Source organism: Malaclemys terrapin, chromosome 7, assembly GCF_027887155.1.
Source record: "Malaclemys terrapin pileata isolate rMalTer1 chromosome 7, rMalTer1.hap1, whole genome shotgun sequence".
Classification (NCBI taxonomy): Eukaryota; Metazoa; Chordata; order Testudines; family Emydidae; genus Malaclemys; species Malaclemys terrapin.
Window position 1 is genome coordinate 30,059,511 of NC_071511.1, and position 20,712 is coordinate 30,080,222.

Below are 20,712 nucleotides of genomic sequence, written 5' to 3' on the forward strand. Positions count from 1 at the left end.
ATGGATTGCTCTGATAGGGCAGGGGGCTCCGGCTGAAAGGTGCTAGAGAAATCTTAGCTTCATGGAGGGAGCCAGGTCCATTGTCCCGCCATGAATAAATGCCCATCAAATAGCATTATCTCCCAAAGACAGGCAGCTGCCCCGCACAATGCCAACAACAAAGCTGCCTGGCTGCTGTAGCTGAGGTGGGGCCATCTATGGGAGCATGGAGCAGACACAGGTTAATGCTGCCCCGCAATCACACAATGTACATGCCTATCATGTGTCCAGTGCAGGAAGTGGAGGGGGGGGGGGGCAGATACCAAGCTATATGGGGCTTTTGGGCTGATCTGGATGAGGGGCATAGTGGGCTGAGCTGCAGATGCCTCTGGGGTATGGCCTGAGAGCTGTTTATCCATCTCAGTGCCTCTTCTGGCACTGAGATGTAGCCACTCTGAGGTGGAGCCAGGGGTGTGTGTGATTATACAGGGACCTCTTATTATTTTGGGGAAGTTCTATGGCCTGTGTTACACAGGAGGTCAGACTTCGTGGAATCTATAAATCCCTCACCCAGTGCTCAGATGCAGCTGCTTCTGGGGTGGGGCGGGGGGGGGGTTGTTTATACAGAGGTCCCTCACCTGGTGCTCCACCTCTGGGGTGGAGTGTGGGGGCTGTTTATAAAATTACAGCTGTTGCAGGAAGAGGTGGCAGGAGATGGCTGCCAGCACTCCATAATTCAGCAGCCTATCTCAAAGTGCTTTACAGCTGCAATTAAGTCTCACAGCCCCCTAGGGAGGCTGGGAATGGCTGAGAGGGCCTCCCCAGCAGGACACAGAGGTTAAGTGACTAGCCCAAGGTGACCTGGTAGAGCTGGAATTAAAATGAATTAGTGCCAGCGTGCCACATCCCCTGCCTCTAGCCAGGCCCCCCTGCAGAGAGAACAGGAGGGGGGAGGCCTTTGGAGGAGCAGCAGGTTCTGGTGGCTAGAACTTTGAAGTGGGAGCCAGGACTCCTGGGTTCTGCACCTGGCTCTGGTGGCTAAAACTTTGAAGTGGGAGCCAGGACTCCTGGGTTCTGCACCTGGCTCTGGGTGGTAAGTGGGGTCTAGTGTTTTAGAGGAGTTGGAACCTAGGTTCTTTCCCCAGATTTGGGAGGGGAGTCAAGTCTACTGGCTTGGGGGAGCTGGGACGCAGGACGCCTGGGTTCTATCCTCATCTCGAGGGCAGTGGGGTCTAGTGCTCAGAGGCCTGGGAGCCAGGACCCCTGAGTTCTAGCCTAGCTCTGGGAGGGGAGTGGTATCCAATGGTTAGAGCAGGGTGTACTTGAATGGCACAAAGGGGCTTTTATATAATGGGGAAGTCCATTGTGCGTGAATGGCATGGCTTCTCCCTGGGCCCTCCTCTCATCCCTTATCAGTGATTCCCTGACAAGGCTATTTAGCCTCTTCTCCTCTTGACAAATTGGTTCCGAGCCAGATTTATTTATTTTATGCAGGCCCAACAGTCCTTAGATTGCTGTTTGGGCCTTTTAACGCAGTGATTAATTGGGAAAGGTTGGAGTTTTTTATGTTCATTAAAGGTTACAGGATAAATATGCAAATATCTCAATTTAAAGAGCTAAGCGCGTCGTAAAAGCAGCCTGCACACTGGCCCCAGCGTGGCTATAAATCTAGCTACATATTAGCAAAATAAATATAAACTAGGTCTCCTATTAAAGAAGCCTTGAAAGGTGGGCTGTTTGAGCACTGACAGCAGGATTCAAAAGCTCTTTACAGGGTAAATCCGCTGCCATCTAGCTCAGTTTTTATCTGCACCTGTCGCTATACTATGGGAACCTTGCAACCACAAATGGATTTATTTGTACTGCAGTAATGGGTAACTGAGCTGGGGGGACCCACTGTGCTGGATCAGGGCCCCCGTTTTGGGTGCTGCACATATTCCCGCTTGAGACCGGGGAGACCCTGCTGTGCCTGGTGCTGCACAGACACACAAGAAAAGACAGTCCCTATCTCAAAGACCTCAAAGTCTAAACAGACAAAAGGCTGGAGGGGAAACTGAGGCAGAGAAAAGAGAAGAGACTTACCCCAGGTTAGAGGCAGAACAAGGAATTAGAACCCAGGAGTCCTGACTCCCACTCCAGTGGCCTCACCTCAAAACCATACCTCTTGATATAACCTCACAATGCCCACTGAGATGAAAGGAAATGTGATCCCCATTTTACAGATGAGGAAACCGAGGCACAGAGCGAGGAAGGTCATGCACGGAGCCAGGAATTGACCCCAGATCTCCAAGGTCCCAGCTAGGTGCTGTAACCCTAGCCTGAAAGTTGGCTTAGCAAACAGCCCGGAGTTTCTTGGGAGTCTCAGGTCTGGCCAGCCTGCCAGGTCTTTGCAATGGTAACTGCTCTGAAGTTATAAACTGGGCTGTGAGGGATAATTATAGTGATCGGAGGAAACAATTACAATTGTTACAGTAGGAGACAGCAGGTGGCACTATTTCTGGCAACATCTCAAGTTGTGTCAGTGAGACAGAAGCAGGAGGTCTTCTAATGGATAGCACAGGAGCAGTGGAGACTGAAGTATGATCCAAACTTGGGACAACCAGCAGAAAATCTTCCCAGCTTCCGCTCCTATCGCTTCTAGCTCTAAAAACAGACTCTTGGCAGCATCTCCTCCCTGCCAGAGGGCAAAATGGCCTTTAATGTGGATAAATACAAGGTTTCCGGTGTCAGATCTCGGGCGATCAAGAATACAAGAGGTGACATCGGCTAAGCCCAGCCAAAAGCAACATGCGCAGCTTCGAGGTTCTGCGGCAGTTTGCAACAAACAAGAGGTTTGTAGAGAACAGAGAGCCCTGTTGGGACAGTGCGAGTCAAAGGAAGAGCTGCAGTGGTTGATGTGTCGTTTCAGCAAAGGACCTTGAGATTCGGCAAAGGCTTTAATATAGCGTTGCGTGTTCGTGTGATAAATATTTTATACTGCACCCGCTGGAGTGACAGCAAGGCCTGTGGTAAGAGAAATCAGACAGGCTGCCAGCAAGTCACACAAATCAAAAAGTGCTCCGACATCCTCATTGCTCGTTATGAGGAGTATTACGGTAGATTCTACAGACCCCAACCAAGGGTGGGGCCCCTGCTGTGGGGGGTGCTGCACAGACAGTGAAAGACTACGCCAAGGACCTTCCAAAGGGGGGGAGGGGAAACCAAGGCACAGAGAAGGGAAGGGACTTGCCCAGGGTCACCCAGCAGGACAACGGCAGAGCTAGGACCAGAGCCCAGGAGGTTCTGATTGCCAGTGTACTCCTTGTTCTAACCACTGACGCCTACTCTCTCCCTGGCACTAGGAATAGACCCTAGATGTCCTGACTCCCAGTCCGCCCCACTCTGACCACTACATCCACATTTCCATCCCAGACCGGAGGATAGAACCCAGGAGTCCTGGCTCCCAGCCCCACCCCCACCTGCTTTAACAAAGTACATTGCCTCTGTGATGCAGCAAGGAACTGAACACAAACCACACGTTTAGAAAGAATCGTTCTAGGGGAAGGTCGTAAATATACTTGCTTTTTGTGTATTTTTATGGCGTATTGATCTCAAGGGAGAGTAATTTGTCTGGCGTGTGCCAAAGCATGCAAGCAATTATACAGCTCAGACTCCTCAGCCAGCTCCCTGGAGCTGAGGTGATAGCGAGGGATCTCAGTGGAAATGCCAGCGTCTGTAGCGAGCTCCAGGCACTGACACACATGGGGATCATATGCAGAGTTTATTAAATGTGCATGCAGTGTATATTTAACAGGCATGCAACATATTATATTTGTATGCCACATATTACACTTGCACAGACGACATTAAACAGGCACTCTGCATATTACATATGCATGTAATATAGATTATATTTGCATGCAGTAAATATATATAATATACTATATGCAGTATATTAAATAAGCACAAAGTATATTACATCTGCATGCAGAAAATTACCTGTGCCTACAGTAAACTACCGGTGCATGTAGCATATGCATATTTGCATGCTGTAAATACCTAACTGTGTGAGGTATACTACATAAACCTGCAGCATATATATGGGCGTGAAGCAAATTACACATGCATGTACTGGGTTTGCATGCAGCATGTTATATATGCATGCACTATATTTAACAGGCACTCAAAATACGTACACAATCTATATATCTGTATGCAATATATTGCATATGCACACAGGATATTAACTATCCAAACAGTACATTATATTTTGATGCACTCTATCACTGGTTCTCAAACTTTTGTACTGGGGGACCCCTTTCACACAGCAAGCCTCTGAGTGTGACCCCCTCCCCTTATAAATGAAAAACACTTCTTTATATTTAACACTATTATAAATGCTGGAGGCGAAGTGGGGTTTAGAGTGGAGGCTGATAGCTCGCGACCCCCCATGGAATAACCTCACGACCCCCTGAGGGGTCCTGACCCCCAGTTTGAGAACCCCTGCACGATATTAAATAAGCACATAGTATATTAGATCTGCATGCTGCATATATATGAGCATGCAGTATATTACAGTGCGAACACAGTATACGTGTGTGTGTGTGTAGGTATGCAATCTATTACATCAGCACATAGTATATTACATATGCATACTGTATGTTATATTTGCATGCAGTATATAGATATATTGGCATGTGATAAATGACCTTTGCAGGCAGCATATTAGATTTGGAAGCTACATATATATGCATGCAGTATATTGCAATATGCACACAGTACACCTAGAATGGCATGCCGTCGATTACATTTACACTGCAGCAGCCCCATTGATTTTCAGTGGCACCAGATCGGTTTGCTTCTGGATTTCCTGCCACCTCAAATTAGATTCCCCCCAAGAAATGAGGCAAAATTATCTCTGCCAACGCTGCAGCGCCCCAGCCAGGTGCAAGGTGGCCGGCAGTTTTGGATGGCTGGGCCGGATAATGAACACAGTACATTCTGTGTGTCTGGCCCTGACCTCAGAACATAGCAGTTAAGCCTGAGCAACCTTTGCTGTTAAGGAGAGACCAATTCGTTTGTACCAGCGCTGGAGAATTAAGAAGAACAGATGGAAACTTTCCAAGGGCACAGTTGGGAAAGGAGAGAGAGGATCCTACCGCGTGCGCCCGCAAAACCAACGCACACAACACCTACCAGCTGCCCAATTCTCTCCAGCAGGGGGCAGACACACCAACCCCAGCCTGATTCTCTCCAGAAGGGGGCAGCGGCCCCACCCCACCCCCAGTACTATCTAAGAATGTGGGAACTGTTGTGCAGAATCAGACCAATGAGTCCATCTAACCTGATATCTGACCCCCTCTTAACCTGATCCCTGCTGGGTTGGATCAGATCTAGGGGGCCATCCAGTCTGGTATCTCCCCACCCCCAGATCAGACCAATGTGCCCATCTAGCCCGGTCTTGGGTCTTTGACAAAGACTGTCCCCAGAAGTTTCAGAAGGGTCAGAAAACCTCAGAACCTGTTGATACCAGGACCCTGACTCTGTTGGCAGCCAGCAAGGACTAGGCCTCAGACCTGAAGAGAACTGCTTTGACTTTCAAACCCTGCTGCCATCTAACCAAGTCCCTTCCTGGCCCCAGTTCCTGTCGTGTGCCAGCACCTTGCCATCTGGCAATGCACCAACCCTCACAATACCCTTGTGTGGTGGGGAAGCACCATTATCCTCAGTGTACAGAGGGGGAAACAGACACAGAGACTAAGTGACTTGCCTGAGGTCTATGGCAGAGCAGGGAAGAAAGCCTAAGGGTCCTGGCTCACAGGTCCTCTGCTCTAATCCACCCTCCCATCCCCCTCCCAGAGCCAGCTGACTCCCAGCAATTCCTGCTCTAATCACTAGAGATCACTCCCTTCCCACAGTTGGAAGTAGAATCTCAGAGTCCTGACCCCCACAGCCTTCTGCTCTAACCACTAGACCTCACTTCCCTGACAGAGCCAGCAATAGAACCCAGGAGCCCTCACCCATGAGTGGGGTCTAGTGGGTTAGAGTAGGGGGGCCGGGAGCCAGGACTCCTGGGTTCTCTCCCCAGCTCTGGGACAGGAGCAGAGTTTGGTGATTAGAGGAGGTGACAGGGTCCATGTAAAAAAATCACCAAGAAGCTCCCCCAGCCACCCAAGACAGAGATAACCTTCCTGCTCCCCCTCCCGCCACCTCTTTCGCAGACAATCGAAGCAAAGAAAAAAGCGAGGCAGGCTCTCCAGCCCCATAGATCAGCCTGGATTCTCAGACGGGGGCTGCCCCCCCCCAATTCAGGAAGAAAACCAGACTGAAAAATAAAAGCAAGAAGGGGGTGGGAGAGTTTCTCTAACTGCAAGCAGCAGTGCCCACCACTGCACAATGGAGAGCCGGACGCACGCGAGGGCGGAGGAAGAGAGAGCCGATTTCAAGAGCATTACATGGCTATTTTTAGGCACGGCTCTACCGGTCTGTAATCCACGGTGGGGTGGGTGGGGGAGCAGGAGCAGCAATGGGGCATGATTGGGGTTCTCTCATTATTATCTACAGCTAGAACCCCCCCCCCCTTCCCCTCCGGCCCAAGGGCTAGGAGAGAAGTGGCTTGGACACAGCATTCACATTTATTATCATGGTGTGTATTGCAGTGACATGTAGATTCCAGGCGCTGCACAGACCCTGATCAAGACTGGGTCCCACAGTAGTGCAAACACCCAATGAGAGACAGTCTCTGTCCCAATGAGCTTACAACCGAAATAGACAACGGGTGGGCAGGGAAACTAAGTCACAGAGAGGCAAATAGACTTCCCCAAGGGCAGTGGTAGAGCCAGGAATAGAACCCAGATTTCTGGCTCCCAGTCCGCCTTTGCTCCAATCCAGTAGACCCCACTCCCCTTCTAGAGTTAGGAACTGACCCCGCAGTCCACTCTCTTAGCAGTTAGAGCCCACTGCCTGACATCCATCTCATTTAAACTGATTTGCTCCCAGTGTATACAATAGGGTTGCCATCTTTCTAGTTGCACAAAATAAACACCCTTGCCCCGCCCCTTCTCTGAGGCCCCACCCCCACTCACTCCATCCCCCCTCCCTCTGTCACTTGCTCTCCCCCTCCCTCTGTCACTCGCTCGCTCTCCCCCACCCTCACTCACTTGCTCATTTTTACTGGGCTGGGGCTGGGAGCTGAGGTGCAGGAGGGGGTGAGGGCTCCAGCTGGGAGTGCGGTTCCTGGCCAATGGGAGCTGCGGAGCTGGTGCTCAGGGCGGGGACAGCGCACACAGCCCCTGTGTCTGCCCCTATGCCTAAGAGCCGGAAGGACATGCCGGCGGCTTCCCGGAAGCCGCGCAGAGCCGGGTAGGGAGCCTGCCAACCCCGCGCCAACCAGACTTTTACCGGCCCGGTCAGTGGTGCTGACTGGAGCTGCCAGGGTCTCTTTTCGACAGGGTGTTCCAGTCGAAAACTGGACCTCTGGCAACCCTAGTATACAACAGTGCAACAGCACCTGAGCTGAGCCAAGTTACATTGACAGCCACCAAACAATGCCACAAATGCTGCAAATTCGAGCAGTTAGTGGGGGTGGTCTCTCGGACCCAGGACTCCTGGGTTCTATCGCAGCTCTGGGAGGGAAAGAGGGTCTAGTGGTTAGAATGGGGGACTGCAAGTCAGGACTCCTGGCTCCTATATCCTCTCCAACTCTTTATCCTTCCATGCCTCCATTTCTCTGACAGTCAAATACTTCACGGCAACACTGTGCAGGGAGGAGGTGGCTTGGCCAGGGGTGTGTGGGAAAGGGAGTTCATGCAGCACTTCAATCATGTCTGCAGAGCTAAAACCTCATCCCAGCCCTGAAGTGTTAACAACTCCCCCTTGTAGCTGCTGGAGCCACCCAGGCTAAGCGATTTATATTCAGCCCAGCTCCCTGGGTTGGAACGTCAAAGGGATTCTGCTTCCCAAGTCCAGCACAGGAACGTTCACCGCGCGGATGCCTCCGGCCTCCTCCTTGCCATGCCAGCGCCCTCAGCCATGAGGCCATGGCCAGACACCCCTCAGCTTTAAATGAAAGACACCACCCCTCAATCCTTCCTCGTTGCTCTCCAAGTTGTGACCAGGAGCATCATCTTCAGGGGAGAGGCGCTGGAGGGAGTGGGGTGAGAGCGTTGGCCGTGAGGGCGCTGTAGGGAGCAGACGCACTGGCTGTGGGGGAGCTCCTGCTTCCTCCAGTCCCGGCCTGTCCCAGCAGGGGGCGCTTTACGGAGCAGGGCAGGAGCACTGGCTGTGGGGGAGATTCTAGCTAATCCAGTCCCAGCCTCTTCCAGCAGGGGGCACTCTAGGGCACCAGCTCAAACTAAGATCAACTCGGCAAACAGTGGAGGAGATGTCGTGGTTCGGAAACTGCCCTGACCATGATCTGCATGCCCTGTATGTACCTATCTCCAGGAGGCCCCTGAGGCCAGACAACCTGGGGAGAGAAATCCCCAGAGCCCCCCAGGCAGCCAGGCACACACCGGCCCCTCTGTAGCGAAGCGGGCTGGAAGCTGTCAGCAGAACACATGGCCTGGCTGGAGCTTCCCTGGGAGCAGAGACGGCTGCTTGGGGAACTGTGAAACCAGAGGCTGCGTCCCACTAATTAGAGCTAATTTTTGTAATTGGTGGCATATGTCCAATGCTGACGAGGATTTATGGCATTGTTAATGCCCCTGGAAACACACAGCGCCCCCTCCCCCGCTTCCCATTCCTAATCTCCCAATTGCCAGCTAATTGATAACAACTTCACATTCATTATAGTGCCTGGCTTTGCCAAGAGACTCTCTCTCTAGAATGGCTGTGGCCCGTGCGTTGTTTATAAAGGATCCCTCGCCCAGAGCTGAGATGCAGCTGCCTCTGGGGTGGGGTACATGGGCTGTTTATAGAGGATCTCTCGCCTGGGGCTGAGATGCAGCCGCCTCTGGGGTGGGACACAGGGGTTGTTTATACAGGATCCCTTGCCCAGGAGTGAGATGAGCTGTCGTTACCCCTTTGTTACAAAAGCAGATGCTGAGGCTCAGGATGGGGCAATGACTTGCACACGCTCATTGGCAGTGCAGGGAGTAGAACCCAGTCGCTCCAGAGCAGGCACAGTGTTCTAGCCACTCCTGCACAACTGCAATCCAGCCCTGCCACCTTCTTCACGTCTATGAGACTATAATAGGGTGCTTGGCCCTTTAAGGGCCAGGGGGCTTGGGCCAGTCAGAATCAGACCCAGCTAAGAAGTCTCAGAGTTTTTCAGCCCTCAGATCCCTCTTATGGCTCTTTCTCTGTGATGTTTCAATGAGTACACTCCAGAGCTGGACGCAGCATCCCAATCACTGGTGCCGTGAGGTCACCTCCCTGCTCCTATTCAATGCCGCCTGCTGATCCACCCCAGGATTGCATTCAATCTCGGCCCCCCGTTCACACTGGGAGTTCACAGTCACTTGGTTTTCACCAGGATCTGACTCCTTTCCAGAGTCCCTGAGTCCCAGGGCACAGCTCCCCCTCCCCACCCAGTAAGTCCAGCTGACATTTCTTGTCCCTGTACACACGACCTTGCCTCTGGCTGTAGGAAAATGCACCTTCTTCGAATGAGCCCAGCTTCCCAAGCGACCCCGAGTTGGAAAAAGGTTTGGAAGGGGCATTCCTGTGCAGCCTAGATCCATAGACTGTAAGGCACGAAGACACCTCAGAGCATCCAGTCTGACCTTCTGTCTGTTACAGGCCATTCCATTTCCCCCAGCTCGCCCTGGATTAAGTCCAGTATCTGGTGTGTGTCTAAAACATGCCATCTAGCGCTGGGGCCTGGCAGAGACAGGTTGCTGCACTAGCTGGATGTTGGTCCTGAGCCACTCTGAGCTACATTCGCCACCGTTCAGGAAGCCACAAATTGTCCTGGCCTCATTTGCACCCATTTTGCGGGACGCAAAAAGGATGGTGCAGCAGTTCAGGTGTTAGCACAGGGCCACTTGGGTTCCGTCACAAACCCCAGACCAGACACGAGGGGCTAGATTCATAGAGGTTCTTCTGGGTTGCAGTGTCTAAGCCTGAATGTGCCCACGGGGCGGGGCCTGCGGCCGAGTGGAATTCTTGGCTCCAAGTCAGGTGCCCCACGCCTTGCGCCAGGAGTGAAATGCAGAGGAAAGGGGCAGGGCTCAGGGTCTAGCACCTCACTCATCTGTGAGCCCTCTCCTGGAGTTAGGTGCCTAAGACAGGGCGGCCCTTTCTCATGGAGAACCAGAGAGCCCTGCCCTCAGATGGCCAAGAGCTTGGCACTCAGCAGGGCTGTGGAAAGATGTGTTCAGGTCCCTGTTTGGGCTCAGGCAGAGTGGGGATTCAAACCTGCATCTCCCACAACCCAGGTACATGCCCAGCCCACTGGACTGTTACCTATTCTGGGCCGGCCTTACACACATGCTGTCTTTTGCACAAGGCCTAATCCTGAGCATGCTCAGAGCACACCTACAGGATCAGGGGCCGCTGGCAAGCTAGCGGGGGAACACACAGTGTGAGAATCCTGCTTCAGGGCCGCTGGGGTTTTGGCTGGTGCGAGGCTCTGAACTGCCTGTAAGCTGTGGTGTGGCATCAGGAGTCGATGGTTTTGTGCATGCTGATTGGCAGGGAATTAGGCAGCAGCTGAGCAGGGGGCTGGGAATTCTCAGTGGCACCAAGATGTTGGACTTAGGCACCTACATCCTTTTGTGGGTCTAGCCCCTAAGGAGCTTTGCAAAGCTGGCCCTTGGCTGCTCTGTGCCTCAGTTTCCCCATCTGCACAATGATGGTAATAGCCCTGCCCCACCTCCCCCGGGGGTTGTGAGGATAATGCATTAGAGAAGCGCCAGGGGCTATGGGGGGGCAAGATAAGTATCTGAGATAGAAGCACACATCTGATTTGCTGAGCACGCCTGGCCGAGATCACAGCAAGATGACATCTCATCCTGGTGCGTGACCTCCAGGCCTTCACCTGCGCAGACAATGTGGTGGGGGCTGCTGGTAGCAAGGCACCCGCTAGCCGGCAGGGTCAGAAAGGATCCCGCTCTGGCTGCAGTCTGGGCTGTCTCTCACCTGCTCGTGTGGCAAGGCCTTGTAACGGGGGCCAGACGTCGCTCTGCTAGGAGTGCTGATGAACTGAACAAGGTGACAATGTGCTTGGGGTTTCAATAACTGTGCAGCCGTTCTTTGCTCTCGGGGCTCGATGGTGGGGTCTATCAATGGCACTTACATGGCCCCATCTCTACACAGTCTGAGCGCCTCATGTATTATCTCCAAGACTCCCCGGGTAGGCAGGGCAGAGCAGAGATCACTGTTGTACAATGGGTAAAACGAGGCACCCAGAGGCTAAGTGACTTGCCCGTTTGTGGTGGAGCGGGAAGTGAACCCTGGTGTCTCAAGTCCTCAGCTAGTGTCCTAACCACTGGACCATCCTTCCTCCAGTCTGTAATTATTTATCATTCATTATTTATTTCATTATTTATGCATGGGTTTTGAGCAATTATATGTGCGGCGTTCTGGGCCCCGAATTTGGTCGGGGGGGTCTGTACAGTGCCTAGCACATGGGAGTGGGGATCTCAGTTGGGCCTTTGGATTGCTACCATTATAGAAATAGGCTTGAAAGGATGAGATTTTTAATCCATAAATGTCGGTAAACATCGGTTTCACTACACACACAAATCGATGCAAAAATACTTCCAAACACAACAGTCAAAATGTACAGATGCAGGTCTGGCCCACAACATTTTGGCACCTGAGGCGGGGAGCTCAAATGACATCCCCATGCCCCCTCGCTTGGGCCAAAACTCCAAAAGGTCTCAATTCTGCCTTCTTCCTGTTCTACTCCTCTCATGGTACTGCTCTGCTACCTACCCCAATAAAGGAGAACTGACAACTTAAAATGCCTTGGTCAAAAATTTTAAGCAACACAACTTTCAAACGCCTGAACTGCAAATGTAACTTTTCTTGTCTGCATAGTAAACACTGGCATTTTTATCTGTTCAAATAATCAAAGTGGTGCTTTCCAGGCCTTCTTGGTTGCAAAGATTTGAATGGCTTCCTGAAGGTCCACAGTCTGGACCAGCTCATGCTCTACTGAGATGGTTGCAAGGCCGACCAGCCTCTCCTGTGTCATTGTGGAGTGTAGATGTGTTTTTATTAACTTCAGCTTGGAGAAGCTGCGTTCTCCACTGGCAACTGTTACAGGAAGTGTTAGAAATATGCGCAGAGCAACAAAAGCATTTGGAAAGAGGGTGGTCATCTTATTTGTGCACATATATTCCAGAACAGCCTTTAGCGTTGATCCTGCTGAAATGTATCTTGAAAGGGCTTTCAGTTCATCACCTAAATCACTTGCATCAATATCGTGCATGTCATCATGTGTCAACACTGTCTCTAGTGCCCTGCATTGCTGGTGTAGGTCTTCTTCGGGTAAAGTGAGGAGTTCTGGAATATCATACAACATCCCAAATATACTGCTGTGCTCCTTGAGCTGCATGAAACATTCTTGAACTGACTGCATTGCACAATCTAGCACCTGGTTAAAGAATTCAACTTTGAATTGTTGTTTGGGGTCGCTTATAGGATTATCCCATGCCTCGTAATCAAAATGTCGTCTTCTTCGGTGACTCTTGTATTCTTGAATGGATGGGAAAATAGCTTCAGTGTGAAGTTCCTCTGCCAACTTCTGTGCACTCTTCAGAACGTTTTGAAATCCCTCATCTGACCGGTAAGACTGTAGGTATGACTTTGCTTTGTCCAGTTGTTCCATTGCTCCAGATATATCAAGGTCTACACCTTGGAGTCTCCTGCTTACAACATTTATTTCAAACAGTATGTCCTGCCACAACACTAAGCCACACAGAAATTTGAAGTTTGAATGGTGATTCCATTTCCCTCTGCCACTGTACTCCCACAAACAGTTCCTGTCATAGCATAATCCTCCATAATGGCAACTATGGCATCATCTATCTTCCCAATTTGGTGTTTGATAGGCTTTATCGCCTCCACTAGACTTTCCCATCATGTGGCACTCAGTGGTTTCAGTGTCAGAGAGGATGTTCCCAGATGTTGCTTCAAAATTTGCCATCAAAGAGTTGATGCAGAGAAAAATACATAGATGCTTTGAATTACATTAAAAAATTCAGCAGCCTCACTAGAAGCTGATGCTGCATCACTGACCACCAAGTTCAATGGATGAGAACTGCATGGGACAAAAAAAGCTCGATGGTTTAACTCTAAGATCCGTGTCTGCACTCCTCTGTTCTTTCCTTTCATGTTGGCACCATTATCGTAGCCCTGGCCTCTTGTGTCAGCTATTGCAATTCCTGTATCTTCCAGCTTTTTAAGAAGCACATTTGTCATACCAGCTCCTGTAGTATCATCAATGTCAATAAATTCTAGAAAATGCTCTCTGTCAGTCACCATTGCAGGGACATTTTCACTAGGTTCTGTTGTTGTTACAAGACGCACCATTAAAGTCATTTGTTCCGTATGGCTGATGTCAGGTGTGCAGTCCAGAATAACACAGTAATATCTTGCTGACTTCAGATCTGCCACAATCTTCTGTTTGACTTTTGTTGCCAGTAACTGTATGATCTCATTTTGAATTGTTTTTCCAAGGTAGTGGTGTGTGTACATTTCTTGGGTGGTGACTCTGCTTAGATGCTCCTGGAGTTCAGCATCAAATTCCGCCATCAGCTCCACAATTTTAAGGAAGTTTCCATTGTTTGGCACATACAGTTGATCTGAAGTGCCACACAGTGCTAGGTTTGGGTAGCAAGCATTCTCACAATGGCAATGAGTCTTTTCAGAACATTTTGCCAGTAAAGAGACTCTGATGCAATCTTCTCTTGATGCTGATCATCTATGATGGCCTTTAACCTTAGACTCATCTCAAGCTCTTTCCACATATGGAATGCTCTCTGGTGATTTGCTGCCTTGTCATGGCATGCAAGATTTCAAGCCAGATTTTTCCAGTCCTTTGTTACTGTAGAACCCAATGTGACTGGAACATTAGACTGGAAGAGTTTGCAACAAAAACAGTATGCAGCATTCTGGGTTTTTGAGTACATAAGCCATGGCCTCTCCACTTTGTCACCATTGGGGATTTCACACCAGTAATGTGTTGGATGGAAACTTCTATTTTCATTGTCTTTGGGGAACATGAAGTTTTTCACTTGCTATGGCCCATGCAGTACAAGGAAGTCCCTTAGGCTACTGCTCAAGTGGGTCCACAGTCCTGGATCATCTAGACTTAAGGAACTAAACTCAGCAGCAGCTGTTTCTTGCGCCTCCACCACACTCTTCTCTGATCTACACTTTTCTTCAGGAATGTGCATGATTACATCCATTTGAGATGGAGATATGGATGCTGCAGTAGCTGCCAGATAACCTGCACTCTGACTAACTGGAAGATCAGGCATCTCCTCACCATGCACATCCTCCCTGGGGCCGGAAGGCTCACCATGAACATTTGTGTCTATGTATCTCAGGAGAGCTCCTTCCTGCTTAGACAGAAAAGCTTCCTTTGTTTGCTTGCTTTTTCTGAATGCTGCCCCTGAGGGGCGTTTTCTTCTTTCACTCATGACTGCTGTTCTGTGCCAGCTCTAGTGGCTCTCAACACTCAACTGAAGGGGACAAATAAGCAGGCTGGTATCAGGGCCTGAGTGAGGGAAGATATCAGTATCTTAAGGGCCTTACTGGCTCCTACTACTTCAGTTGACTGCCTGTTCTCCTCAAGTGGGTTCAGGGAAGCAGCAGGAAACAGGAAGCTCCATGAGAAGCTGGAGTTAATCAGTCCAGGCTCCTGGCGGTGCTAGAGAGGTACATAAGAGGCTCCTCCTCTCTCTCCCTGCAGCTCCTGCTGCTTTCTGTTATTCCCTCTCACCTTTCCTCCTGCCTGCCTGTTACGGCTCTTGTGCCCTCCTTCCTCCAGCAGAGCACTCCACCATCTCTGTGCCTCTAGAGCAGAGAGAATACATATGCACCAGCAGCAGACACAATTTTCTACACTCTGGGTCCTAGTGGCGCCCCCCCACAGTCTGGCACCTGAGGCGGCTGCCTCAGTTCGCCTCAGACGGGCAGTGTAAGAAAAATGTTGCTTGGAAACGTACTCAAGTTTGATTTAAGGAGATGTACTTTGTCTATGTGGACATGCGATGTTGACAATTTGTGTTTTAACGGCTAGGAAGCTTTGACTTTTTAAATCTCAGCGTCTCCTGTCATTCAATAATTATTGTCTCACTCCCCCACTCTGTGACCCTCCCCATAATTTCCTGCAACTGGGAACATTTCCATCAATAAAAATTGTAAAAAGCTTTAAAATAAACATCGCTGTTATCTGTCGCTATAAACAATGAAAAATTCAAATCAAAATTGGCCAAACCCTCTATGTAAACAACAGTACGCCAGGGGAATCCCAATTTCAGCACATAGCATGACTCAGGCACCCAGCATTCTTGAGCCTCATGATATTTAGTTCTTTCCTTAAAGCACCAGCTCCTGGAGTCATGATCATGTGAGAAACTCAACTTTTTTTTCTTTTCGGAAGTAGTTTTCTAACCCTCGCAGCAGGGAGAAAACCTGGAAAAGATTAACCTTAAGGGCTCCAAAACCAGAAGGAAAACTAAAAAAACAAGATGAATGTTCAAAAATCTCATTATTCCCTAAGCTAATTTCCTGATTTTAAAGAACCTTCTTCCTGGTTTTTTTAAGCCAAGCTCATAATGTTTAAGCCGAGGTGGTGATTTTTAAAGCCAGTGCGGTGATATTTCCAGGGATCTCGGATTTTTTTCTGCACCAACCTGATGATTTTCAAGATGATCTGACTTGTGAATTGGGAACACCCACGCCTTAGAGCCTCTGACGTTGCTGGTGGCAGCTCTGCTGAAACACCAGCCAAGCTGGGAAGAAGGATTTACTTCTTTCCCTCCCAGGCGGAGTGCGGGGGTTCCCACTGCTCCTTTAGAGCACGGAGTCTAAAGCTGTGTGCGTGAAAACGTGCCCCGGCTTTGGGGAGGCGAATGCTGCGAGTTCAGCCCCATGACTTGGTCTGCATCTAACTGCAAACGCGACATCCACCTTTAACAACCTGCTGAGCTGCCTGCTCATACAACAGCAACCAAGATGTGGTCTCAGCTCTCCGGAGCATATCACACAAGGCTACGAGCCACGGTGCAGGACTATTCTAGTCTATAGGTTATATGCTGATGGAATTTGGCTTGCATTAGCACTGGGAGGCCCAGTCATGGGCCACGACCCATTGTGCCAGGTGCTGTACAAACACAGAACAGAAAGACGTCCCTGTGCCCAAGTAGAAGAGACAGGTTCTGGGGCATACCTGACTGGCTGGGCCCATTAGTCTGATCTGGGACGGCAGGATGGGAGGCTGAACTAGATGGGCCTATTGGTCTCAGATGGGGCAGCAAGCAGCGTTTGGATTCAGTGCACCCTCTTCCCCGCTCCATCCCATATGTCACACACAACATTCCCACACTCCTCCATCCTTTCATCCCCTCCTCCCAATGGCTGGTCCATGCCCCTTGGCTTGGCATGCCCCCTTGCCCCTCTGCATTTGCCAGGTGCCCCTGCACCACTTCAAATCGCTCCCCAACTACCAAGCCCCTCCACAGTCCACCTTTCTCGTCCAAGGCTTTGTGTCTACCTTATTTGCAAGGATCATCAGCTGTGTGGGGCAGGAGATAGGTCTTGGCCCTGACAGTGAGCTGCTGGGTACATAGGTTGTAGTATATAAAATACTCCTGCTGCAGACGTGAGAGAGGAGGGCCAGGATGACCACCCCAGAATCACAGCTTTCATTAAAAAAAAAAAAAAAAAAAAAAAAAAAAAGTCAGCCTGGCTTATAATTCCAGAGAAAACCTTCAAAATGTGACAGGAGCGTAACCGATGCAGCAACACCAGCCTGAGTCTGCAGAGAGCCTGAGCCAATCGTTCTGAGAAGGGGGAGCTGCCCTGAGTGTCACTGATGCAGCCTGAGTCTGCAGAGAGCCTGAGAGGATTGCTCCAACAGGAGGGAACTGACCCGTAATTATCTCTGTTGGGTGTTACCTCTGAACCCTAATGATGCACACTTCAGTGTCTACCTATCAATCCCTGTGTGACTCCACTTGATATATCCCCGTTTGATGATGGTTCTCCCGCTGGAGATCAATGAGTTAGCCAGTTTTTAGTCATTTCGCAGTTGTCAGATGATGCCATATACAGAGCTAATACTACCTCCCTGCTCCTACTCCATATCCCTCTGTTTAGACGGCTAAGAAGGTGACCCACCACCGCAGAGTGGGGAGTAAGAGGCGTCACTTACTCTGTGATCTCTTCTGTCACTGTGTGCTCCACTTGAAGCCGGGAATTCACCTCAATGAAGTAGTGTTTGCCATGTTTATCTACCAGGAACTCCACGGTGCCGGCATTTTCATATCCTACCTGCAAGGAGATAAGGGGTTCGTGAGGGTCTGAGCATTCTAACTGTGCCTCTCAGTGGCAAATATATACAGAGCAGTCGCGGTCTGGGTTAGCACAGGACTGGGAAACAGGGCCGCTGTGTTCTAGTCCTGACTCTGGTCTAGTGGTTAGAGCAGGGTGACTGGGACTCCGGGCTCCAGGAATCTAGCCTTGATGCTGGAAGGGGAGTGAGGTCTAGTGGTTAGAGCAGGGGGTGGGGGCGCTGAAAGTAAGGACTCCTGGGTTTATTCCTGGCTCTGTGCAGGGACTGGGGTTGAGTGGACAGAGGAGGGCTGGGAGTCGGGACTCCTGGGTTCTGTTTCCCTTGCAGCTGCTTCTGGTGGGGGAAGGAGACTGCCTCTGGGGATGCAAGTGGCAAGGTCCCTCTCGGCCAAGTGGGATGAGGATCTCACCCCCAGGAGATGGGTGAGGGAGGGCATCCCAGGGACAAACAAGCAGACAGGTGAGTGGCTGTTGTGGCCTCATTCTGTCCCTGGTGGTTAGCATGTGACACCTTCTCAGGGTGGCTTGGCTGGCTGGATCGCAGCCCAATCCTGGTTGAGTGCAATCAGACATCGTTAGGATACAGCTCTTAATTAGATCCCAGCTCTCCCAACCAAAGCACTTGACTCCAGAAGATGCTGCGCAGCGAGATTTCAGATGCCGGGAGGTGACACTAATGTAGCTCGCGTGATTAGCCATAATGTAACATTCATACACCGCTGGCTGCCAGGTTTTCATCCCTGGGAACAGCTGAGCAGAGTTTGGGACAGGAGGAAAAGCTGGAACTACTCATATTAACTTGGCTGGGAATCAGGGCCTCCTCATCCAGCCTAGCCCCTGTGATGAAGAGCGGGGGGGGGGGGGGGGGGGGAGGGAAGGGGAGGGGCTCCTCCATCGGGCTGGATGCTGCCCAGAGACACAGTCCCTACCCCAAAGAGCTTATTGTCCAAACAGGCAAAGGGTGGGCTGGAGATAGAGTTAGCAACTATCTAATCACACAAACGCAAACACCCTTGCCCCACCCCCTGCCCCACCCCTTCCCTGAGGCCCCGCCCCTGCCCCAACCCCTTCTCCAAAACCCTGCCCTGCTCATTCCATCCCCCCTCCCTCTGTTGCTCACTGTCCCCCACCCTCACTCACTTTCACTGGGCTGGGGCAGGGGGTGGGGTGCATGAGGGGATGCAGGGTGCAGGCTCTGGGAGGGAGTTTGGATGTGGGAGGGGGCTCAGGGCTGGGGCAGGGGGTTAGGGTGTGGGAAGAGGTTTGGGGTGCAGGAGGGGGTGCTGGGCTCTGGGAGGGGGCTCAGGACTGGGGCAGCAGGCTGGGGTGCAGGAGGGGGTGAGGGGTGGTGGCGCTTACCTCGGGCGGCTCCCAGTCGACAGCGCAGCATGGCTAAGCCAGGCTCCCTGACCCCGCACTGCTCCTGGAAGCAGCTGGCACATCCCTATGGCTCCTGGGGTGGGGGAGGCCAGGTGGCTCCACGTGCTGCCCCCCGCAGCTCCCATTGGCTGCAGTTCTATTGGCCGCTGAGTTGGCGCTGGGGGTGGGGGCAGCATGCGGAGACCTGCTGGTTCCCCCCAGGGGCTGCAGGGACATGCTGGCCGCTTCCGGGAGCAGCAGGGAGCCTGCCTTAGCCCTGCTGTGCTGCCAGACTTTTAGCGGCCTAAAATCTCCCCGTTTGGCTTCAGTAGCCTCCGGGAGATAGAGCCCGATTCCGGGAGACTCCTGGCGAAACCAGGAGGGTTGGCAACCCTAGCTGGACAACCGAGGCGCAGACAGGGGAAGGTCAATAGCAGAGCTGGGATTAGAAAACACATGTGTCCTGACCCCTAGCCCAGTGCTCTATCCTCTCTGCCACAGCCTTCCTGCTGAGCGTCTTTCCTGCTGTCCATTGTCCATTAAGAGCATTTCTTGCATCTTCCTATGGAGCAGCGAGACTTGGCCCCTGCTGGAGAGGGGATACGGCCACAGCTGGGCCCACTGACCTGCTCGTGTGCAGGGGAACAGTGCGGGCTACCAGGCTAGATGGGTCACTAGGCTGATCCGGGGCAGCAGAAAGTGCTAGACGGGCCCATTGGTCCGATCCGGGCTGGCGGTGGCGGCTGGATATTGAGTAGATGGGACTGTTACTCTGGTATCCACTAAGCTACCCCTGGTGAGCCAAACATTGGGCTCGGGGATGTGTGTTTGCTGCAGTGAAACCACAGGCACACAGATTTCCCCCCCCCAATCTCCCCCTCCTCCCTTTGATACCCCCCCACCAGCCCTCCCCCCATCCTCCTCACTCTCTGCCCAGTGGCCCACGCCTCCTCTGGGACGCAGCTTTCAAAGCCATTCCTCGCAACCCCTGTCCCCCACTGATCTGTGCCGTTCCTGGGCCTCTCAACCTCTTCCCAGCTCAGCTTCCCTTTGCCTTATCCGATGTGACTCAAACGCGCCCTGCGGAGCACACATTGCTTGCATTCACGTTGGACTGAACCCAGGCTATTTGCAAGAACCGTTTCTTTCCCCGCCTCTGTCCAGGGATCCCAGGTAATGAAAGGTTCACGGCTGCTGCCAGGGAGAGCTCGGAATCCCTGTGGCACGACTGGGACAGGGGTTAATGTCGCTTTGCAAACAGAGGGGGATGGAAGGAAAGACAATTTCTCTCTCTGTGTCACTTTCCCCCTAGCACTGGCGTCTAGTGTGACTGCAGCAATTGCAGTGCTTTCTCTGCCAGCTGCTGCGTCCTCCATCCCAGCAGGCGACGTGCAGACAGAGGTACGCTCTGTTAAATCCAGGGCGGTCCGGATAAAACGTAACAGGGGAAGTCTGGAGGATTGGCACATGCCTAGCAGCTGCTGGCAGGCCATTCAAGGGGTAGGTGCTGTGCCGGGAGCCCCCTTGTGAAACGAGAGAGCCTGTGCCCAGAGGTGCTGACGATCACCCCCCTGCTTCGCACCGTTCATTACTCTGGGGATTCCAGCCGAGGCCCTGAGTGGGATGGGGGCCAGCCAGCGAGAAGAGCTCCCTGGCCCAAAGAACCTGCAGTCTAATTCGACAAAGCGTGGGAGGGGAATCAGGTCCACGGGGGAGGCAGGCCTAGCACTCAGGTCTCTTCCCTGCCAGCGCAGTGCTCCAGCCACTATGCCGCAGTGGGATCAGCTAACCTGCCTCTCCACTTCAGGTTACAAAGGGTTCTCCGGGAACGCTGACAAAGTTAGCAGGCCTGCCTCTCTGGATGAACGGTTCCTTACAGGAGAGACATTAACTAGCCATAATGGAAGCAGAGCTCTCAGCCAA

The 20,712-nt window shown here is 51.7% G+C and overlaps 1 protein-coding gene across 6 annotated transcripts in view; it reads right to left on the bottom strand.

Annotated features, from left to right (window-relative positions):
• PC (pyruvate carboxylase) overlaps window positions 1–20,712 on the bottom strand; it is a 261,745-nt gene that overhangs the window by 105,495 nt on the left and 135,538 nt on the right. For all 6 annotated transcript variants that reach the window (XM_054033613.1, XM_054033617.1, XM_054033614.1 and 3 more), the window contains one exon: window positions 17,291–17,409. In XM_054033613.1, the coding sequence (XP_053889588.1) occupies window positions 17,291–17,409 (119 nt within the window). The remainder of the gene's footprint in view (window positions 1–17,290; window positions 17,410–20,712) is intronic.